The 22,743-nt window shown below is 38.7% G+C and overlaps 2 protein-coding genes across 4 annotated transcripts in view; one reads left to right on the top strand and one right to left on the bottom strand.

Moving 5' to 3' along the window:
- FANCM (FA complementation group M) overlaps nucleotides 1–6,042 on the bottom strand; it is a gene marked incomplete at its 3' end in the record, with an annotated part of 56,600 nt that extends 50,558 nt beyond the window's left edge. For all 3 annotated transcript variants that reach the window (XM_082618432.1, XM_082618433.1, XM_082618434.1), the window contains exons 1-3: nucleotides 5,412–6,042; nucleotides 4,670–4,842; nucleotides 1,542–1,619 (exon numbers count right to left, since the gene is read on the bottom strand). In XM_082618432.1, coding sequence (XP_082474558.1) covers nucleotides 1,542–1,619; nucleotides 4,670–4,842; nucleotides 5,412–5,946 — 786 coding nt within the window. In that variant the 5' untranslated portion in view covers nucleotides 5,947–6,042. The remainder of the gene's footprint in view (nucleotides 1–1,541; nucleotides 1,620–4,669; nucleotides 4,843–5,411) is intronic.
- Nucleotides 6,043–7,453: 1,411 nt separating this feature from the next.
- FKBP3 (FKBP prolyl isomerase 3) lies at nucleotides 7,454–22,543 on the top strand. The gene is made up of 7 exons (XM_082619458.1): nucleotides 7,454–7,597; nucleotides 10,017–10,118; nucleotides 11,106–11,213; nucleotides 18,077–18,212; nucleotides 18,704–18,771; nucleotides 20,565–20,662; nucleotides 22,204–22,543. The coding sequence occupies exons 1-7, from the start codon at nucleotides 7,490–7,492 to the stop codon at nucleotides 22,256–22,258; spliced, it is 675 nt and encodes a 224-aa protein (XP_082475584.1). The 5' UTR covers nucleotides 7,454–7,489; the 3' UTR covers nucleotides 22,259–22,543.
- Nucleotides 22,544–22,743: the final 200 nt, after the last annotated feature.

Raw genomic sequence — 22,743 nt, 5'->3', positions numbered from 1 at the left:
AAGTTAGGAAGTGTTCAAAACAAACACACAAACAAAAGTGCATTCTAAAGGACACAGGAGCCATCTTCAAGGCACTCTCAATGGCCCAATCTAGAACAATCAAAATTATTAATGATAGTATTGGATTGTAGCCCATAATATATATATATATATATATATATATATATATATATATATATATATATATATCCATTAGTCCATATTGATGTAAAGACCTGAATTAAAAATAAATGAGGAGGACTTCCCTGGTGGCGCAGTGGTTGAGAATCCACCTGCCAATGCAGGCGACACGGGTTCGGGCCCTGGTCCGGGAGGATCCCACGTGCCGCGGATCAACTAAGCCTGTGCGCTACAACTACTGAAGCCTGTGCTCTAGAGCCCGAGCTCTGCAACAAGAGAAGCCACAATAATGAGAAGCCCCTGCTCTCTGCAACTAGAGAAAGCCCATGTGCAGCAACGAAGACCCAACAACAAAGACCCAATGCAGCCAAAAATAAATAAATAAATTTATTTTTTAAAAAAATAAATAAAAATAAAAAAATGAATGAGGAGAGAAGACAGCTTTTCACAACAGAAGAATTCAAATTTTAAAATGTAAAAGAAATGAGGGAAGGAGGAAATAATGATTTGGCAAACAGCACAGAAATAATTGTTGCAAGCAAGAACCATCACTGGATGCTAAAACAGAATATTTACAGTCTCATACAGTCTCATTACAGTCTCATTAATAGTCTCATAGTATCTCCCCCACAACCGACTTAATTAAAAAGGGAAAAACAGTAGTTTTACAATAGAGAAACCAGAAAGTCATCATCTGAACCAAGTCAAAATTAACAGCACCAGTAATAAGACAAATCATCATGTATTCTCGGATACAGTGCACTAAGAAAGGTACAGCATCATTTCTGGGGTATGCTTGCCCAAAATGCATACATAACCTCACTCCAATCATAAGAAAACATCAGACAATCCCAAATTGAGGGATATTCTACAAAATAACTGGCATCAAAAGCATCAAGGTCATGGAAGACAAGAAAAGAATGAGGATTGTCACAGACTGGAAGGTACTGAGGAGACGTGAAAACTAAATGCAATGTGGGATCATAGACTGGACCCCAGAGCAGAAAAGGACCCTGGTGGGAAAACTGGCAATAGTCAAATAAGATTTGCAGATCAGTTACTAGTATTGTACCAATGTTAATTTCCTGGTTTTGATAATTTTACTATGGTTATGTAATATGTTAACATTAGGGGAACCTGAGTGAAGGATATACAGACTTTAATTTTTGCAAATTTTCTGGAAGTCTAAAGTCATTCCAAAATAAAACAGTAAAAATTTAAAAAACAGCTTTAGGTGATTCTTTGGCACACTGAAGTCTGAAGACTCTAATATAGATAGTCTCTTACAACCATAGAAGAAAAGGTATGCATCTTATATGAAATGCTGTACTCCTGATGTTAAACTAAATACTAGAATGGAAAACTGATCTGGTCACATACAAAAGTACTTATTTTCTTAAACATTAATAAATTTTACTTACCTTTATATCACTACCTGGTGTGGCACTAAGAGCCAAGATTCTAAAGTGATTTGTATATTTGACTAGTTCTCTTACAACCTTAAAAAACAAACAAACAAACAATTCTGTAATTTCATCTGCCCAATACAAAAATAAAAATAATTCTGTTAAACAAGCTAGTATATCTGATCCACTATCATTGTTCCTTATTTAGAGTACTGATGGGCTAGCAGATGGAACTATCTTTAGTTATGTTATCTGAAGAGCAAATGATCTAGGTTTATACGCTATCCCAATGAAAAACACTTTAGGGTTTCTTCTATACATAAAGCTACAACATCAAGGCCTATACTGAGGCAAATCAAAATATTCAAAGGGCTAATTCAAGAGCAAATGGTAGAAAAAGATCAAGCTTATTCTCCATTGCTTGGGCCACAGTCTAGGCTTACAGCTATATCCATATGCACACTTGCCAGATTAAGATAAATCATAACACAAAAATAGAAAAAAAAAATTAAATACAGGGACTTTCCTGGTGGGGCAGCAGTTAAGAATCCGCCTGCCAACGCAGGGAACACGGGTTCGACCCCTGGTCCGGGAAGGTCCCTCATGCCGCGGAGCAACTAAGCCCATGAGCCACAACTACTGAGCCTGTGCTCTAGAGCCTGCGAGTCACAACTACTGAGCCCACGTGCCACAACTACTGAAGCCTGCACACCTAGAGCCCACAACACCTAGAGCCCGCACACCTTGTGCTCTGCAACAAGAGAAGCCACTGCAATGAGAAGCCCTCACACCACAATGAAGAGTAGCCCCTGCTCGCCGCAACTACAGAAAGCCCACGCGCAGCAATGAAGGCCCAACACAGCCAAAAATAATTAATTAATTTAAAAAAATTAAATACAAATATGAAATTAGATTTGAAATGAAAAATGTTTGTTTTAGGAAAGATTTTAAAGAAGTTAGATTTCATGTGGAAGGCTCAAAATTTTTAAATTAAGTTTATTCATAAAAGAATAAGACTAATTTGGGGTAATTTTTAAAATTTAAATTCCCTTTTAAACCCTAAAACATTTTCCAAGGGGCACCAAAGCATCTCTCTAGGCTTTACAGTTTGAATTCAACACCCACTTCTGGTATAATCAATACTGGATAATTTGCCAGATTCCCATATGCCCCAGTACAAGAAAAAAGGACCCCTAAGTAAACTGAGTCACAGAAACAGCTCTTAGTATCCCATAGTTCCACATTAGATGTAGGAAACTAAAAGCAGATTATTTTTTTTAATTGAAGTATAGTTGATTTACAATACTGTCTTAGTTTCAGGTGTACAGCATAGTGATTCAGTATTTTTGCATATTATAAAACATTATAGATTATTACAAGATAATGGGCATAATTCCCAGTGCTCTACAGTAAATCGTTGTTGCTTATCTATTTTTCATATAGTAGTTTGTATCTGTTAATCCCATACCCTAATTTGTCCCTCCCCCCTTTCCTCTCCCCTTTGGTAACTACAAGTTTGTGCTCTATGTCTGTGAGTCTGTTTCTGTTTTGTATATACATTCATTTGTATTATCTTTTTAGATTCCACATATAAGTGATATCATATAGTATTTGTACTTCTCTGTTTGATTTATTTCACTGAGTGGCAAATGACAATATTTCACTCTTTTTTATAGCTAATATTCCAGTGTGTGTGTGTGTGTGTGTCATATATATATATGCCACATCTTTTTAATACAATCATCTGTTGATGCACATTTGGATTGCTTCCATGTCTTGCTATTGCAAATGGTACTAAAACTAGATTATCTTAAAACTGCTCTGATTTCAACCCACGACAAAGATGAATTCAATGAGACTCAAACTGAATATTGATTAATACTCAAAAATATTATTTATGGAGTTTTTTTAAAACATGATACAGAATACATTTAAAGATAGAACATTATAGGGAATTCCCTGGCAGTCCAGTGCTTTCACTGCCAAGGGCCCAGGTTTAATCCCTGGTCGGGGCACTAAGATCCCACAAGCCACAAGCCATGAGGCACCGCCAAAAAAAACCCAGATAGAACATTATACTTAATGGAGACTTAAGAACAACTGTCCTAATTAAAAACTGATACAAGACAAAATGTCCCTGATACATTACTTTTTTTCCAGGAGGGATTCTCAAGCATTTTATAGAAGTGGTGTTGTGTTTGTAACCCAGGAAGCTACATTCTTCAACAAGCTGTATGCCTGTTGGAAACTATATCTGGAAGATTCAGTGTAGTATAAATTCTTAGTGCTATTTATATATTAAAGAAGTCAGTCATGTCTCATTGTACTCAGTGAAAGCACAAGCCTTGTAGTTAAAAAGAAAATCACTTAATGTGTAGAAATTTTCTGAAAATAAAATAAAGTTGCTAAGGGGAGTTCTCTGGTGCCTAGTGGTTAGGATTCTGGGCTTTCACTGCCATGGCCTGGCTTCAATCCCTAATCAGGGGAACTGAGATCCTGCAAGGCATGCAGCACAGCCAAAAGAAAAAAAAAAAAAAAAAAAAAAGTTGCTAAATATAAGCTAAATGTACGAAATGAATTCCACAGAGTTAGAATAAAATTTTTAAAATGCTCCTTTCAAGCAGAAACTTTAACACACTGGGTATTAATTTAACTTGGAAAAATATATCTATTTCCTGGCTGAGATCAACTCTAGCAATTCTCGAGAAGATAATACAGAGATATAATAATACTTAAAAGTCCCCAAGGAAACTGCTTTACAAAATCACAAACTGGCAGTGAAATTCATCTCTTTGCACTAAATGAAATAAACTTTCCCTCTACTCTTACTCTATACCCTCTCCCTAGTATCACCACCTATTATTGTTTTAACTACCTACAATTATATGGTAGTGGATCACTGCCTCAACGAGACTCTCATCATCTACATCTGACACTAATAGTCTTGTTTAAATTTAAAAAACAACAGCAGAGACTGATTTAAATGGATGAAGGAAAGTATTTCCTATCACCATCTGTTGAGATAATAGATATAAGGCTTTTTTCATAATAATATCATCAGTAACTTCCATCAGTAATAATTATTCCCCAAAATGCTCTTCATCAATATATTTACACTATAAAATACGTTTTAACAAAATTACCTGGCAATAAGCATAATTTCCAAGAGCTTTATGAGCTTCATCAATAACTAGACACTTTATTTCAGCAGCAGGGCAAGCTCCTCTAGAAAGATCATTTACCATGACTTGAGGTGTAAGAAAATGGACTCTTTTACTGCGCCATATTTCCTTCCTGGTGAAAGCTTGAGTAGATCCTGTAAATAAAAGTGACATTGTACATTCTAAACTACTCCCGACTTATCTGTAAAATATAAATAACCTGGCCTATTTTCAGAATGCATTCCTGCTTTGGTAATGTGCTTTCAAGATGATAATTAGACAAATCATGGGAATGCATTTTAAAGATTTGTTGTGGTCCCAATATCAATGCTGGCTTTTACCTAAAACCACGACTAGACTGCCATTAGAGAATTCCTACAAAATGACATAATATTTGAAGAGAACAAAATTCTTCAACTGGGAAATCCTTCTGCGGAAGAAACTCATGTTCACTTACCGATGGGGTATACACACATAATCACTTCAAAATGCTTTGACAAGATACAGGAATTCTCTGAAGATTGAATAAAGCAACCCTATGCATTAGAGCTGGACTTGCTACAAGTAGATGATGTTTCAAGGGAGAAGACGTAAAATAAGCATATTGTGATCTGAGGACTATTCCACACGGGTCAGGAATTCCTTTAACGCTATTTCCCAGAACGCATACTTTTCCCTGGGTCCCAGCTCTTAATTTCAAATTAGCCCACTGTTTCTAAGATACCTGTCATTTCGGCCATGTGGGACTGCGGGATACCCATCACCCGGTAGCAAGCCTCGATCTGCTGTGTCACCAAAGGTTTCGTGGGGGCCATGAAGACAACCTTGCCGGAGGGGAACCAGCGGTAGAAATTGTACATGACTACGGCGGCAATAAAGGTCTTTCCCAAGCCGGTAGGCAGACACACCAGTGTGTTGCAGAACAGAGCGGTCCTGGCGATGTGCAGCTGGTAGTCCCGCACCGGACAATTAGTAGGGTAAATCCACAGGGCGCCCGCTGAGGTGCAGAACCCGCCATTCTCTAGACTCAGCTGCCGCTCTGCATCGTACACCGCGACCAGCAACACATCATCGTCCGACTCGGGCTGAGCCTCTGTCGCCTCCGCCGCCTCTGCTGCCTGTGCCGCTGCAGGAAAACTTGCCCCGGAGATGCCAGGGTTCTGAGGCCGCTCAGTTCCAGAGCTGCAACTCGGAGCCCCAGTGGATCGGGAGACTCTTGAACCCCACGTCTGAAAAAGCGTTCTTTGCCGCCCGCTCATTAGGCCGACGACCACCGAAGGCTTCTCTCAGACGCCAGCAGCTGCTGCAGCTCAACAGCCTCCGTTCCAATCCCCATCGGTTATCTTCGCATTAAAAAACACTAGAACTGGAAGGCGGGACTGAGGCCCGTTTATCCAGTTGAAAGTGCCGCCACTGAGTTTGCGTGGGGAAAATGATTGGCGGGCTCCCCGGAAACGCCGCGGCTCTCTCGGACACGCATGCGCGTTGTTATGGAGCCACCCTAAATTTGGTCCCCTGTCAATTTCTTTTCGACTCTAAAGTTGGGTTCCGTTTCTAATGACGAGGTGTCCGGGCATCACTGCGAAATTGATGCCTCTTATAAATAATACAATAAATAAACTTGAGGTCCAGAAACAATGGATACCCATTTTTTTAAACTTAACGTTATTGAGAGTCTAACTTGCCTTATTCTTTGTGGTTGGCCATGTTTTTAAATCGGAAGATGAGGTGAAAAACAAACATGTTTAGATAAAATTAAATAATGTGTCTTATTTCTCTATCCAGGCTGAGAAAACAAAGCGCCAGGTCTCTTTTTCAGGAGTGACAACCCATTATCTTAATATTTTGTATTGCTAAAAGGGAAGTGAATGGTTTGGTCCTGATATTCGTTGGAAAATCCGAAGGAAAAAAAGCAAGGCGTCCTGATGCTCCACCAATTACATCTTCATAAATGATATAGAGCAGTAAGCGTCGGGGTGATATTATTCTACTCTAGAGATAGCATTCTACCTCAGACTTGTATACAATTCCCGGCTTCTCCCCTCTAAAAGTGGCGACTTCGAGTAACCTCTGTAGATTTGTTTCTTCGTGTATTGAGGAAAAATACACACACATCATGAGGTTGTTTGGACCGCTAATAATGTCACCCCCTCATCGCCACCATCAGCAAGCGCCATCCTGCGTGTAGCCACTTTACATTGTTTTATATGGTCAAGTGTCTGGACTTGCTTTTAGACATGCTGTTTATCATATGTTTGTATTTGGGAGGGGGAAGGGAACCGGTTGTATTTTAGTTTAATTTGTGTGAGTTTTAAAAGGAAAGTGGTGGAATATAGGTTGTTCTGATGGACAAGGACTGAGCCAAGTCACATGTGAATCTTTAGGCTAGAACTAGATAAAATGAGATTAGATGTCTGAATGCTTTTGTTTCCTTTAAACAGATTAAAGACTTTAAATGCATAGCAGCTTGTCGGTAATAAACAAGTGTGGGTAATGGCTGGTAAACAATCACTACCATCGGAGGTCGTCGCCTCACAAGGGTTCCAATTAAGAGCAGCTGACACCTTGAGGCTTTCTGCGTAGTCAGCTGCCGGGGCCACATCGGCCGGTTTTACCCCGGACTCAACAAAGAGGCCCGCGGAGCACAGCCTTGACGTCACTCAAACACTGGCCCCAATCCTGCCGGGTAGCGCCGTGACACCGCCCCCTCGAGCTCCGAGCAGGGTCCGCGCCACGCCTCTGGGGCGGGGCGATGCCGAACCCAGGCGGGCTGGCTCAGTAAAGCGTAGGCAGCGGGGGAAGATGGCGGCGGCCGTTCCACAGCGGGCCTGGACCGTGGAACAGCTGCGCAGCGAGCAGCTCCCTAAGAAGGACATTATCAAGTTTCTGCAGGATCACGGTTCAGATTCGGTACCGGAGGCAGCGGGGCGGCCGGGCTGGTGCGGCTGAGGGACACTTCACCCCCCCGTAGATGCCCATACATTCCGTATTCCTCGGTGCCCCCGCCCTCGCTCTCCAGCGGCCCGTGGCCTGGAGGGCCGGAGAGGTCCCGCGTGCGCTCCCGAGCCACGCTCCCGCCCCTCGGGCCGGCCCTACTTGGGCGGGTGGAGCAACTTTACCTCTTGGGGCACGCAGCAGTAGCAGATTTAGAACCTCATTGAGATGCTTCAGTGAGGTGGAGGCTGTGAAAAAAAGGAACCCAGTAGATTTTGGGGGTTGAGGCGGGGGCCCGAGGACTGGAGGCTTGCGTGAGATAGATCCCTGGCGGGGAGTGTGGGCTGTTAGGGAAATGAGAAGGGATGTGAAGATTTCGGTGGGAACGATTGTGCGATTTGCTTTTCTCATCAATTACCAAACACTGAACACTAATTGTGATTTTTTTACAGTCTCGCTATTTAACTTTTAAAATATCGACGCTTTAAATGACCTTTTCACCTGTATATTTAGGGGAGTTACATGAGTATTTCGGGTACAGTGGTCTCCCATTGTTATAAACAAACTAAGAAATCTATTTGGCATTCTTCCTACTTTTACGCCCTGCATTTTTCAGCACAGTCTCCATCTTAACCACTCTCTGTAGTCACAAGTTATTTTTGTCAGACGGCTTTTTTTCCTTCGGAAATTAATATAATTCATATCTCCTTAAATTGCTGAACGACTGTACAGTTTGTGTGCCCGCAGCATCTCCCACTTATCAGAAATAGCAGTGGTCTAAATGTGGTTTATCTACGATTTTTAACTTAATTTCCAATAATCTCCCTACTGAATAATAATTCTGACATCAGCAAATACTTATACAACATCTACAGCAAGAACCGTACTCAGTGTTTGGGGATACAAGGGTGAAAATGAAAGACCATGCCTCAGAGACACCATTTTATACCATTTTACTATTTTAGTGGAATTATTTTCTCTGAAGCCAATCCACATTTCACTGAAACAATAGAGTAGATATATCATTTATTAACGTGTAATGCCTCAAAACTGTACTATATTCATCAAATTCTTATAAAACAAATCATCCCAAGGTGGAATCTAATGTAAAACTGGCCCACGTTGGACAATTTCAAGAGACTTGGCTTGTCAAAATACTAATATACTAATACTAATATACTAATCTTTTACATGCATATTCTCCAGTGTTCATTCACATATGTAAACCTATATTTGACAATCACTATTTTATTGATCATAAGATATCATGGAGATGTTTATATTTTGGATATCTTTCTGAAAACTTGCTAAAGAAATCACAACAGTGCTAAAGTAACTGATTGCTTCTATTTACTCAAAATAGCCTTTCCCACGAGCCTTTATCGTTTAGAACATTTCTCTCTAAGAGTGAGAGAGAAAAATGCAATAGTGATAGTTTCAGAAAAACTGCTTTATTGTAAGGTTAGAAGGTTAGAAAGGTTAAAAGATGCCAGAGGACAACTTTGGGAAAGTAACAAAATGAGGAATCAAGCAAGGACCACAAGGTAGAAAAGGAAGAAGAATAAGGAAAACATGTACATGATTTTGAGATGAAGGTACATGATTTTGATGATTTGATATTTCAGTAGTAGTATTTCGGTATTCATCTGACAGTTTAGTCTTATATTTGAGAGAAATGGAATTCTACTGTTAGAGTTATTAAATACATTATTTTATTAATCAAATAGGTAATATGTATTGAGTTCTTACTGTGTGACTGGAAATGGTTTATTACATTTACCCTTATAAGAAGCCTCTGACATAAGATGCTGTTATTAATCTTTCACCGTGATGCAGAAACTGAGGCTTTAGGAAAGCTTAGTCCCTTGTCTAAAATCAGACAGCTAGGATTTTAACCCAGATGGTCTGACACCACAGCCTATACATTTGAACACTATATATCCAGCATTGTGTAACAGTGTTTTGGGTGTGCCAAGAATGGGTTACAGATATGTCAAGATAGAAATACCCAACATGGCTGGAGGCTCCCAGGGCACAGGCCAGGTAACATCCTGCCAGGAGCAGCTTTGCCCAGTTACCAAAATGTGTTTGCTGTGTAAGTGTGCTCTTCCGTGAGTTCCATGATGGGAAAAGGGTTAGTACACACCAGTGTAACCACTATGCAATATTACAGTTCTAATCTTTGAGTATTTCTTATAATTACCCAATATGTTTTTTTTAATATTCCTTAAATCTTATTTTTGTTATGAAGTAGAGTATAAAATGTAATGTCTCATTTCTTTTATCAGTAGTATGATTGAAAACATAAGTTCTAACTCAAAAGTTCATTTTCTAATTTTAGACCCTTTCTTACATGAGGGAAATTATTTTGACTAACAAGCTTTTTTCTTTATAGTTTCTTGCAGAACATAAGTTATTAGGAAACATTAAAAATGTGGCCAAGACAGCTAACAAGGACCATTTGGTTACAGCCTATAACCATCTTTTTGAAAGTAAGGTGAGTATTGTTACATTTTATTACCAGAATATCATTTTAGATATTTTATTCCCAAAAAGAAGCTTTAAATGCATTTATTTGCAGAATATGTTGACATTTTTCCACCTGTACTTTTTCTTAACTGTAATCATAAATGGACTGTCAAATTTAGCATGGCTAATCTGTAATATGGCAGGATGTTTTGATATTTTGAAAGGGAACAGATTTTTTTTTTTTTTTTTTTTTTTTTGCAGTTTGAGAGGTTTTAATGTCCAATTGTTTAATATTTTTAAAGGTCATGGAACCTTTAAATATTTTTCCCATTAATTATTTAAATTTTTTTTTTTTAATTTTTTGCCTTATAACAAATTTAATCAGTTATACATATACATATGTTTCCATATCCCCTCCCTTTTGCGTCTCCCTCCCACCCTCCCTATCCCACCCCTCCAGGCGGTCACAAAGCACCAAGCTGATCTCCCTGTGCTATGCGGCTGCTTCCCACTAGCTATCTACCTTACGTTTGGTAGTGTATATATGTCCATGCCGCTCTTTCACTTTGTCACAGCTTGCCCTTCCCCCTCCCCATATCCTCAAGTCCATTCTCTAGTAGGTCTGTGTCTTTAGAAAGGGAACAGATTTTTAAGGACACTGAAAAGTTATAAATCTAAAGTAAGTTGCATTTCATTAATGAATTTAAAGTCTTGGTTAGACCTAGGCTGAGCCTTTAGAAAAGCAAATTTTAAGAAATTCTCCAATATATGTTAACTATGAAATGACCACCTTCCACAAAAAAAAAAGATAATCTTTATTAAGGAATTGATTGAATACTCTTCATATCTGTGAGTCTGAATTGGTCTTTCTAAAGGTTACGGGTCTCATTACAGAATTTATTTTGTGAGATAGTTTGAGATTCATAATTTGTTGATTAAAATGCTTAATATAAGATTCTTCGTTTGTTCTTAGCCAGACATGAATATGATAAACATTAGACCATTTTCCTTACAGCGTTTCAAGGGTACTGAAAGTATAAGCAAAGTGTCTGAGCAGGTGAAAAATGTGAAGCTTAATGAAGATAAACCCAAAGAAACCAAGTCTGAAGAGACTCTGGATGAGGTTTGTATAGAATGTATTCTTACTTGATTTCACATGTGAATTTGAGAAAAAGTATTTGCTTTACAGCACTGACTTTTCATAATAAGGGGTGGCCACTTTCAGTGAGCCAAACACTCATATGGAGTGGGTTATCTCCCTTGGGTGTACTCAATAAGGAAAAAAAACCCTAAGAACCAGTGCTTTACAGTTGGTAAGACTTTCCTGTGAAATACCTCTAGTTTTGTATTTTTTTTTTAAATATGTTCTCACTCATAGGGCCAAATCAGTACATTTTTTTGTTTGTTTGTTTGTTTGTTTTAATCAATCAATTTATTTATTTTTGGCTGCGTTGGTTCTTCGTTGCTGCGCGTGGGCTTTCTCTAGTTGCGGTGAGTGGGGGCTACTCTTCCTTGCGGTGCGCGGGCTTCTCATTGCGGTGCCTTCTCTTGTCACGGAGCACGGGCTCTCGGCACGTGGGCTCAGTAGTTGTGGCTTGTGGGCTCTGGAGCGCAGGCTCAGTAGTTGTGGTGTACGGGCTTAGTTGCTCCACGGGATGCGGGATCTTCCCAGATCAGGGCTCGAACCCGTGTCCCCTGCCTTGGCAGGCGGATTCTTAACCACTGTGCCACCAGGGAAGCCCTAGCTTTGTATTTTATATTGCCTCTATGTCTGGCCAGAACTTCTGAGCTTTCAAAGCTATTTTAAGGGCCTCTTCTTTAGCAAGTTGGAATGAGTGAAAGAAACTTCCTTTTGATTATTTTTAGCTTTTTCTGATGTACATGGTATCCTAGGCAATATAAATAGTTAATTCGGGCCTGGCTGCAGGGTGTGGGTTCATCTGTCTCATCTTTCCCAACCCAGGTTTTATATTTTGGTACCAAGGTTTGAAGAGCCAGATAAAACTATTTCTGAAATTGGGAGATTGGGATTGACATACATACACTAATATGTATAAAATGGATAACTAATAAGAACCTGCTGTATAAAAAAATAAATGAAATAAAATTCAAAAAATAAAACATTTTTCCATCAGTGTCTCCATTAAAAAAAAAACAAACTATTTCTGTAAATGGACAGCCCTAGTAGAGCTAAAGACAGCTCTTTGAAAAGCCTCAGTAGAGCTAAATTGATTATTATCTTGACACTTTTGATAATATCTTGCTAACAACTAAGCTTACTCATTCCTAGCAGTGTTAGTGACAATAATAATAATAATTTGAGAAATGTTTTATATACTGGGCAAATACTGAGCAGCTACTAAGGTAAATAGAGGTATAATAATTATTAGAAGGGTTACAAAAGCAGTTGGCATCATAGTTTATCTTCCAGAAAGAGTATTCCAGAAAATTAGAGTAAGGGACGTATGAGGTAGCAGATAATATATCAAGAGATTGAGAAAAAGAGCATTACGAATAAAAGTAAAAGCTGTAAGGGCTGGAGGCAGTTTAGAGAGATTTCGTGAGAGTCCTAAACTATATCCTTTTCTTTAAGACCTCTTTTCATTTCACTTAACTGGTCAGTGTGAGCCCTCTTTTTTATGTACTCATTGTCTTCCTGCCTAGATTCCGTAACTTCTTGACCAGTACTTTGCTGTCTGCTTTCTCTGTTCATGCTTCAGGACTGCAGAGCAAGTATTGTGAAGAAAAATAATCATCAAACTTTTTACTGGGCTTTGTATAAATTAATGCTTAATATCAGACAAGCATGGTTTCTAGTTTCACTGCTACTCAGCAGCTTTCATACTATCCCTCACTCAATTCCCCATCCACATAAACTACTTGACATTTTTCCAGAAGTTCTCAACCTTCTCTTATTCCTTTCTCATTATATACCTTTGTGTTCTATTTTACCAAAATATTAAATACATAGTTGTAACCATTCTCTTCTTCCCAGTTTATAAGTTCTCTGATCTTTGGTTTTCTTTTTCCTTTTCATGTCTCCCTCAGATCTAAGGCTCTCAAACATCTTCTTTTTCACATCTTCATCCATTCCTTTTTGATTCTCAAGCATTCCAAGGCTTCAGACCTGGAGTGTGGGAAAAGTCACTAATCTGCCTTCATTCTCTTTCATCATCATTCAGCCCCAAAATGGCTGTTCTAGTAAGTTTTCTAAAATATTTTGCAAACCACACCCTACTGAAAAATCTTCAGTAACTCTATACTGTCTAGAGCTGCACTGTCCAATACAGTAGTCACTAGCCATACGTGGCTGCTGAGCACTTTGTGGCCACTCCGAATTAAAATGTGCCTTAAGTATAAAATAAGCAGTTTCAAAGTTTTAATATGATTTTCTTAAATGTAAAATATCTCAACATTTTTTTTTTTTTTTTTTTTTTTTTTTTTCGGTACGCGGGCCTCTCACTGTTGTGGCCTCTCCCGTTGCGGAGCACAGGCTCCGGACGCGCAGGCTCAGCGGCCATGGCTCACGGGCCCAGCCGCTCCGCGGCATATGGGATCCTCCCAGACCGGGGCACGAACCCGTATCCCCTGCATCGGCAGGCGGACTCTCAACCACTGCGCCACCAGGGAGGCCCTCTCAACATTTTTATATTGATTACATGTTGAAATGATATCAATGCAGCAATTAGACAACTTAAAATTACATTTGTGACTCATTGTTTTTCTATTGGATTGCATTTTTGGCATTCAAAACCTTCCAATATCTGGCCCCTGCCCAGCTCCATATTTACTACTTCTATAGAAATAGTCTTCTTCGGTCACAAATGTCTGCCCATTGTCTACTAAACTGTCCATACTTTAATTTCTTGCTTAGTGTGTCTCTGCTCTCAACTTCCCTATTTGTCAGTTCTGTGTGCCCTTCAAGACCCAGGTCATGGGCTCATTGCTTCCTCTGAAATTTTTACCATCCCAGACTTTACATAACTGCCAAAAATTTCTGTAGCACATGGTTATCTATATTATTTACCTCTACCTTATTCATCTTAATGCAGAGAACCTTGTCTAATAGCTCTTACTGGACTTTAAATAAATCAGTCATAGTCAATATATTTATTACCTATTATGTATTAAATAGTGTTGAGGAAAGTTTTCAAGTATGAATGAATATTGGACAGGAGAGAAAGTATAAGTTAAGTCAGGAACTCACACTCAGACGTCAGAAATGACTGTAAAAGTACTCAAGCCAAACACTTGAGATTCATCCTCATAACTTCTTTACATATAATCATCACCAAAGTCTGTTGATTCTGCATAAATATATCACAAAACTGCTCATCTTTTGTCATCCTCAATGTTGGCACCCCAGCATAGACCTGGACTACTATACTAACCTCTTCCTATCAAGTCTCCCCACTTCTACTTTTGATTCCCTATCCATTCCTCAACTAGGTCAAACTGATCTGTTTAGAACACAAATCTGATTTTGTAACTTCTTCGTTTAAAACTGGTAATTGGCTGCTCAGTGACCTAAAGATAAAAACCCAGACTCTTTAACATGTGTTATATGTCTTTCCAGCCTCGTCTCATACCATTCTCTTTTCTTTCTTACCTTGCAGACTGTACTATTTTCATGCTCTTCCCTGCTATGAAAATGCTATTCTCTGTTGTAAACCTTCCCCTACCACCTGAGTGACCTTCTTTTGTCCTTCAAGATACAGTGTAAACATTACTTCAGAGAACCCTCTCCCAGCCTATAGCCTATACTGGAGTACGTCACTGTGTCCTTCTCATGTTGGCACCCTGTGCTTCCTATTTAGGTCTCCTAACACACACCTATATTCTCTGTTAGAGGGAGGGCCAGAACCATGTCTGCCAGCTCAGCTGTGTATCTCTAGTTCCTGACATATAGAACATGCTCAAATATTTCTTGAATTAAGAATAATTATGTAATATACAGTTGACCGTTGAAAAACATGGGTTTGAACTGCATAGGTCCTTTATAATATGCAGATTTTTTCCAGTAGTAAATACTGCAGTACTCCATGACCCTCAATCCTTAGTTGGTTGCATCAGCGGGCGCAGAACCACGGATACAGAGGAATCATGTAAAGGGAGGGCCAACTATAAGTTATACATGGATTTTGGACTGCAGGAAGGGTTGGCACCCCTAACACCCAAAGTGTACAAGGGTCAGCTGTACTCTCATTTTTAGAGGCAATGCCGTGATCTAGTTAATTGCAGCTATGATGATTACTCTCCAAAGTTCCTTTATCTCTGTCTAGAAGTTTCTAGCTCAGACTCAGTCTCAAGAATGTAGTTCTTTTCCTCACTCTGGACTAAGAAATTGCTGCAAAGCCAGGAAATTACCTAAAAGCCAGGTCCATTCAAGCACATTAACTCCAGGATAGCTTGGGACTGATCTGACCTCCCACCATGAAGCAATCAGGTTCTTGAAATGAAACCCAAAATGAGATCCACCATTTTACAAAGTGTGTTTTATAGGTCCCAGAAGTTCCAGGTTGTTTTCATGTGTCATCAAAAGCTGTACCTTGTGTCTCCTACTTGAAGATTCACAGTGTATATTAGCTAATGCATAATTAGCTTTGAGAAGTTATGCAAAGGAGGCATATTTAACTTGAATGCAGTATTTCCCAAACTTAATTATATTAGGCCCTTTTCTTCTAACAATGCCAAGGAATGGGTGATCCATAAAAGACACTTTGTGAAACACTGAAATTGAGGCCCCAAGTAGGCAGATTGCGCCTTCACTGTTAAGACTGATGAGATTAGCCACCAATTTATTGTTTGCATTATACTAGAACCTCTAATGTAGGTAACACAACATGCCCAAGCAACGTGGTACAACAAATGGGAAAATAATGGAATGACATTGTTTTTGTTTTTTAATTATTTATTTTTGGCTGTGTTGGGTCTTCGTTTCTGTGCAAGGGCTTTCTCTAGTTGCGGCGAGCAGGGGCCACTCTTCATCACGGTGCGCGGGCCTCTCACTGTCACGGCCTTCTCGTTGCGGAGCACAGGCTCCAGACGCGCAGGCTCAGTAGCTGTGGCGCACGGGCTTAGTTGCTTCGCGGCATGTGGGATCTTCACAGACCAGGGCTCGAACCCGTGTCCCCTGCATTGGCAGGAAGATTCTCAACCACTGCGCCACCAGGGAAGCCCGACATTAAGTTTTAAAATGTGGCTATTATTTGCTAATCGTACCTTATCCACTCAATAGTTACCTGTAATTTCTTTAATAAAGTCTTGGTATTCTGATATTCTCACATAATATACGTATACTGTCATCCTCATTTTGTGGCTTTTAAATGTTTTAAAATTATTTTCAAATTTGGGATATATGTTAACAGTTTTTGTCAAGTCAACTATATTCCTTAAAAATCATTTGTTTTTCTGATATCACAGAAAAGGATAGAGAAAACATAATTCCAACACCTAGAAATGAATGTTTAACATTTCAGAATATTTTTGAATATTTTCTGTGTATATTTATTGAAATAGTTGAGATTTTACTGTAGAACTTTCTACTGATTTTTCTTGTAATCTTATAAGAATTTTTCCACGTTACTCAAAACTATTATATTATCATAAGTGTGTGGTTTTATTTTGCCATTATGTATAATAGTATATGGAATAACTGCATAAAGATTTTTTCCTAAGTTTCAAATTACCTCTTGAGTATGTATTTGTATAAAGAGAATTATCATACTTTTAACATTTTAAAATCGCATTCCAAAGAGATGGCACCAGTTTACACTGCTAGCAGTAGACTCCTAAAGTAACGTCTCACTGAAACAAGCTTGGAATGGGTCAGGAAGAAAGTTAATGCTTACTTTTGTAATACACTTTGTATTCAAGCTATAGATGTGACTTTCTTTTGACTTAGGGAGGCAGCCTAGCTTTAGCTGAAAGTTCTAATCCTTAAGACTCTGAATTGGATAGGGCTTCATACACTATCCAGGCCTCACTACTTTCTCTATAAAAGATGGGGAAAGAACTGCCAGGTTGCTGTATGGTTAAATGAATGGACATAACAAAATGACTAGTATTAATACCTGACATTCCGTATGTGCTTGAGAGGTAGTAAAGTGGTTAAGAGCTTGCGCTTTATAACCAGGCTGCCTGGTTTCCAATCCTACACAGCCACTTTGGAGCTCTAGGACCTTAAGCAAGTTACTTATCCACCCTATCCTTTTGTTTCCTTATCTGTAAAACAGGGATAATAATAGTACCTACCTCATAAGGGAGAGTTAGTTTCTGTAAAACATTTGGAATATTCTGTAGTATAAAATTCTATATATTCTTAAGTTTGCCTAAGAAATTGCTTTCCTCTCATAGATTCCTCACTAATGATTAGATTAACCCTTAGCTTTTAAAAAAAAAAAAGACCCTGATAATCCTTTGTTCTAGGAAATATGCCACTTATGGTAATTTCTATAGATAATTCCATTCACTGTGTGAACTTATTTTCAATTCAAGTCCAGGAACAGATGCAATATTACTTGTATTTATTCTAATTGGATATAATTCAAATATTTAGTAATACCAATTATTGGTGCTAACACAACTCAAATCTTTGAAAAGACGTCACAATGATTTAGTAGTGCCTTATAATTTTATAGGAATTAAAATGTAACGATATTTCTAACCTTGGAAAATAACTGGATTCATTTTATGGTTTGATGAATAATTAATCTTGTCAAAAGAACACTGGTTTCCAAAGAAGCTGGAAGTTATTTGAAATTATAGGTGTGCTAGTTACTAATATTCTCATCACAGACTTGAAATGAGATAGTGAGTTTTTTAACTCAGTGGTGAACCAGAGGCAAAATAGTTTGTTACCAAATCTGTGAAATTCTTGTGACTGGACTTAGGTCACAGTTGGCTGTATTAAGTATTCTCTTTGTCATCCTTCTAAAAAAAGGACATGAATTAACAACTCTATGTGTGTGTTGTTTTTGTTTCTAGGGTCCACCAAAATATACAAAATCTGTTCTTAAAAAAGGAGATAAAACCAACTTTCCCAAAAAGGGAGATATTGTTCACTGCTGGTATACAGGAACACTACAGGATGGGACTGTTTTTGATACTAATATTCAAACGAGTAAGTCTAAATGTAATCTTATCTCTTTGGCTTTAGGGCATGCCAAATATTTGTGTTGGCAGTACCTTTTTCTTGGCTGTCATTTTTTTTCCAGAAGTCTTTTACACCTGTGATTTACTTGTAAAAGGTTTTCAGTTCACTACTTGGCTGGGTGTAAATGAAGACCTTTTGGTCACTGAAAAGCAAAAAATAAAGCAGCTTAGTCTAAACTTTGTTAATGCCCCAAATTCAGGCTTTTGTATTTTAATATAAAAGGCAGAATAGTGTTACTTTAATGGTGTAAATATAGGTCCTTTCCGTCTCCCTCCTTTAGACCATAATTATTTTTACATCCAAAATTTTCTTGATGAATTACTTGGCTTTCTGAATTTTTATTTCTTTTCAGATGCATAGCATGGTAAGTTCTGAAATCAATTTAAAGACTTAAATCACTGTGTTTTTCAATTGGAACTTAACTTCATTATTAATTATAAAGAAAATCTGTTTTACAGGTTCGAAGAAGAAGAAAAATGCCAAGCCTTTAAGTTTTAAGGTTGGGATAGGCAAAGTTATCAGAGGAGTAAGTAAAAACTGGCCAAGAACCAGTAGATATTCTGGCACACGCTACTTGTGGTATGGTAACATAAAGAATTAGGTTTGAGAATAAGATGAAAACATTCTTTCAAGTCTCACAAATCAAGTGCTGTCATTGCTAACTGATCTGGCACAAATTATATTCTCTGGGTCTCAGACAGTACAGCCTATCTCAAGGTTGCTAAAAGATTTAAGTGGGGGGCTTCCCTGGTGGCACAATGGTTAAGAACCCGCCTGCCAATGCAGGGGACAAGGGTTTGAGCCCTGGTCCGGGAAGATCCCACGTGCCGTGGAGCAACTAAGCCCATGCGCCACAACTACTGAGCCCGTGTGCCACAACTACTGAAGGCTGCGTGCCTAGAGCCCGTGCTGCACGAGAAGCCTCCGCAATGAAAAGCCCCCACTCCGCAACAAAGAGTAGCCCCTGCTCGCCGCAACTAGAGAGAATGCCCGCGCACAGCAACAAAGACCCAATGCAACCAAAAATAAATTAAAAAAAAAAAGATTAAATAGGTATAACTTAAAGCACATAATAGAGACTCAAATATTATTTCCTTCCATGCCTGCCCCTTTTATTATTTTTTCTTTGTAATTGCCAGAATGTTTGGCTTTCTAAATTTGATTCTTATGTTAGATAGCTGTTGTACCGCTTATACATGATTCAGAAAGGTAAAATATCTGTTCCACTGAAGTACTGATAGAAACTTCTAGGAGTCTTTCCTGTGGCCCTCTCACCTCACAATTTGGCTCAAACACCAAAAATATCTTTCAAATGTAAGTATGCCTTTACCCACCCTTACATGTGAGAGATAACAGAAGGAAACTCTGAAAAAAGGGGAAGTTAGGCTTGAGCTGCACTGACCATTGCAGTGTACAGTACAAAAGGAGATGAAAGAGCAGGACATCAAATATTAATAACCAAAATGCCTATTTAAATGCAGTTATGAGACGGGCCTCCCTGGTGGCGCAGTGGTTGAGAGTCCGCCTGCCGATGCAGGGGATACGGGTTCGTGCCCCGGTCTGGGAGGATCCCATATGCCGCGGAGCGGCTGGGCCCGTGAGCCATGGCCGCTGGGCCTGCGCATCCGGAGCCTGTGCTCCGCAACGGGAGAGGCCACAACAGTGAGAGGCCCGCATACCGCAAAAAAAAAATAAATAAATAAATGCAGTTATGAGAACCCTAAATGTGTTATTCTTTGTACTGTGGTAAGACCTAAAATATTGTTCAATCGTATCCAGAGCCCAAAGTAGAATATAAAACATCTTGAAACTAAAGGTTTAGTTGAAAATTACTTTTAACTACTATCTGATTATACCAAGTTGATTTATCAGGTTGAGCTATTTTTGTTTCTGTAACTAAAATGTTTACTGGTAAATTTGTTCTAGTCAACCATACTCTTAATTTCCAGTATGTGACAGATCTATCATTTGACCTTTATGTAATTGTTACATTTCAACAGAGTATATGATACTAGTAATATATTCTGTATCCTTGCATCATATTGTTTTTGGTAATTTGGCTTTAAGATCCAAATTTGTACAAAATGACATTATATCATTTTGAAAAGTTCAAGTACTTACACTAGAAAATTGTTTAATGTGTCCTTAACTTTTTTCATTGAGGAAATAAAGGACAGATTTAGAGACTCTCACCCAAGGACATTACCTTAGGACATGAAATCCTGTAACAGAATGCTTTGTATGTAATCTTGCCTTTCTTCTGGCTTTGCATGCTTTTGTAAAGTATCATTAGTTTTGATTTTATGTTTTTGCCTTTAGTGGGATGAAGCACTCTTGACTATGAGTAAAGGAGAAAAGGCTCGACTGGAGATTGAACCAGAATGGGCTTACGGAAAGAAAGGACAGCCTGATGCCAAGTATCCTTTTTTCCTTTGTAATTAAAAGAAAATCACTAAGAAAGATCACTTGAAGGTACGTAAATGCTGTCTAGGTTAACTTGTAGATCAGAGATCCTGTCCAGACCAGTCTTCCTGATATATAGATGCTTTTGTGTCAACACCTCCAATATACACAATATTTTCTACTGTTACAGAGTATTCTAACTTGAGCTGGAGTCTTTTCTTCTTCCTATTTAATCTCTTAATTTTCAAGACCTAAACTGAGGTTTAAGTTTCCATCTTTGAAAAGCTACTATTAATGTTTGAAGGGTTTATTTAAAGGAGTTAATATGCTCAATATGAACAACTGTAGCAAATTGTAGGATTCAGATATGGCTCATGGTAATTTTATGCTTCCATGAGATATCAGGCAATTAATTGGGTACTCAAAGCTTAGAAATGGAACACGTTGGGGATCACAAGTTGTGAAATGAAGGAGACCACAGGTCCAACATCATAGTGTATGCATTTGTGATTACAACTAGTGACAGTACTTTTCTGATAGGCCCAATTTGTGAACGTTAAAAAAAAAGAGCCATGACTCCAGTCTGTTACAACCAGAACAGTCATAGCTAAGTAGGAAGGTAGTTTAGTTGTTGGTTCCATTCCCAGTGGACTAGTTGGACCAGTTAGAGTAAGTTTGGGGATAAAAAAATTGGAAGTCCTTTGTAGTCTTATCAATTACAGTTACTTGGGAATATAATAGCCTTCTTCACAGCCTATCAAAATCCTGTGGCCAACTGCAGCTCCCTCTCGTGAAGTACCTCAAGACCAGATAAAAATCACTGTTCTCTGAATTCAACATCTGAAAATTCACAGCAAATACCAGGTACTACCTCAAATGAACTTTGATTTAATGTAACTTATACAATCAGCTAGATTGAAATCACTTGGGGCAGGGGTGGGGCGTACTGAGCAGCAGTCTTCATCAAGTAGTGGCCAACTTGGCAGTATTAGAGAGGCATCCAGGTAAGGAAGATCCTAGTTCAAACTGAATTTATCTAGTCAGCCTTTACTGACAGGTTATGACTTCCATTCACAAAAATACTTTTAGGAACCTCTAGGTTCCTATGTACTAGCCCCTGAGTCAACTATAAAGCCCTCCCTTTGGAGTTAATTACTAGTATCCAATATACATAATTCTATTTATTTTTATCAATTTATTTTTGGCTGCATTGGGTCTTTGTTGCTGTGCGTGGGCTTTCTCAAGTTGCGGCAAGCAGGGGCTACTGTTCGTTGTGGTGGGCTCTAGGGCATGGGCTCCAGTAGTTGTGGTGCATGGGCTCAGCATTTGTGGCTCGCTGGCTCTAGAGCACAGGCTCAGTAGTTGTGGTGCACAGGCGTAGTTGCTCCACAGCATGTGGGATCTTCCCAGACCAGGGCTCCAACCCGTGTCCCCTGCATTGGCAGGCGGATTCTTAAGCACTGCACCACCAGAGAAGTCCCATAATTCTAATTTACACTAAGGGGAATGAGGGGAGAGGCAAGTTTTATCAAATTTACCTTGACTTCTTCAACAGAATTCCACCAAATGCAAAACTTATTTTTGAAGTGGAATTAGTGGATATTGACTGAAATAGTAAAGACATCAGCAACAATAAAACACGGCCTTGAAGAAACGTAGGTGTCTAATTAGAACTGGTTACTACTTTAAGGGAAGAGTCAACTGGAAAATTCAAGAAGTTAAGTTAGAACTTGTTTACTTGACCCCAACTTCTAAGAAATGTAATCCATTATAAATCCTTGAAGTTTAAAATATTTTACTACAGCTGTGTAGAATATCACTTAAAAAGAACTGACTTGCCTTTTACCTCATGTTGTAAACTAAAAGGCTCAATAAAAATTTATCCTATGTCTTGATTTGTGTTGTGTAAATATATTCATGTTCTGATTAGGTTAACCAGTACTAAGACTTCATCAAACCTGGGAGTAACAGTAAAATTGTCTGGACAGCTTTGCCAGAGACAATCATCTTAAAATCTTTAAACATTTGTGTATAAGGAAGGCAAAAGCACAGAGATTGAGAGGAAGCAAAAGGCTAAAAGGTCTAAGAAATTGTC

Source organism: Mesoplodon mirus (genome assembly GCF_964341445.2).
Source record: "Mesoplodon mirus genome assembly, chromosome: 4".
Taxonomy (NCBI): Eukaryota; Metazoa; Chordata; class Mammalia; order Artiodactyla; family Ziphiidae; genus Mesoplodon; species Mesoplodon mirus.
Note: the sequence above shows the minus strand (reverse complement) of the source record. Positions and strands in the feature narration are given on the sequence as shown.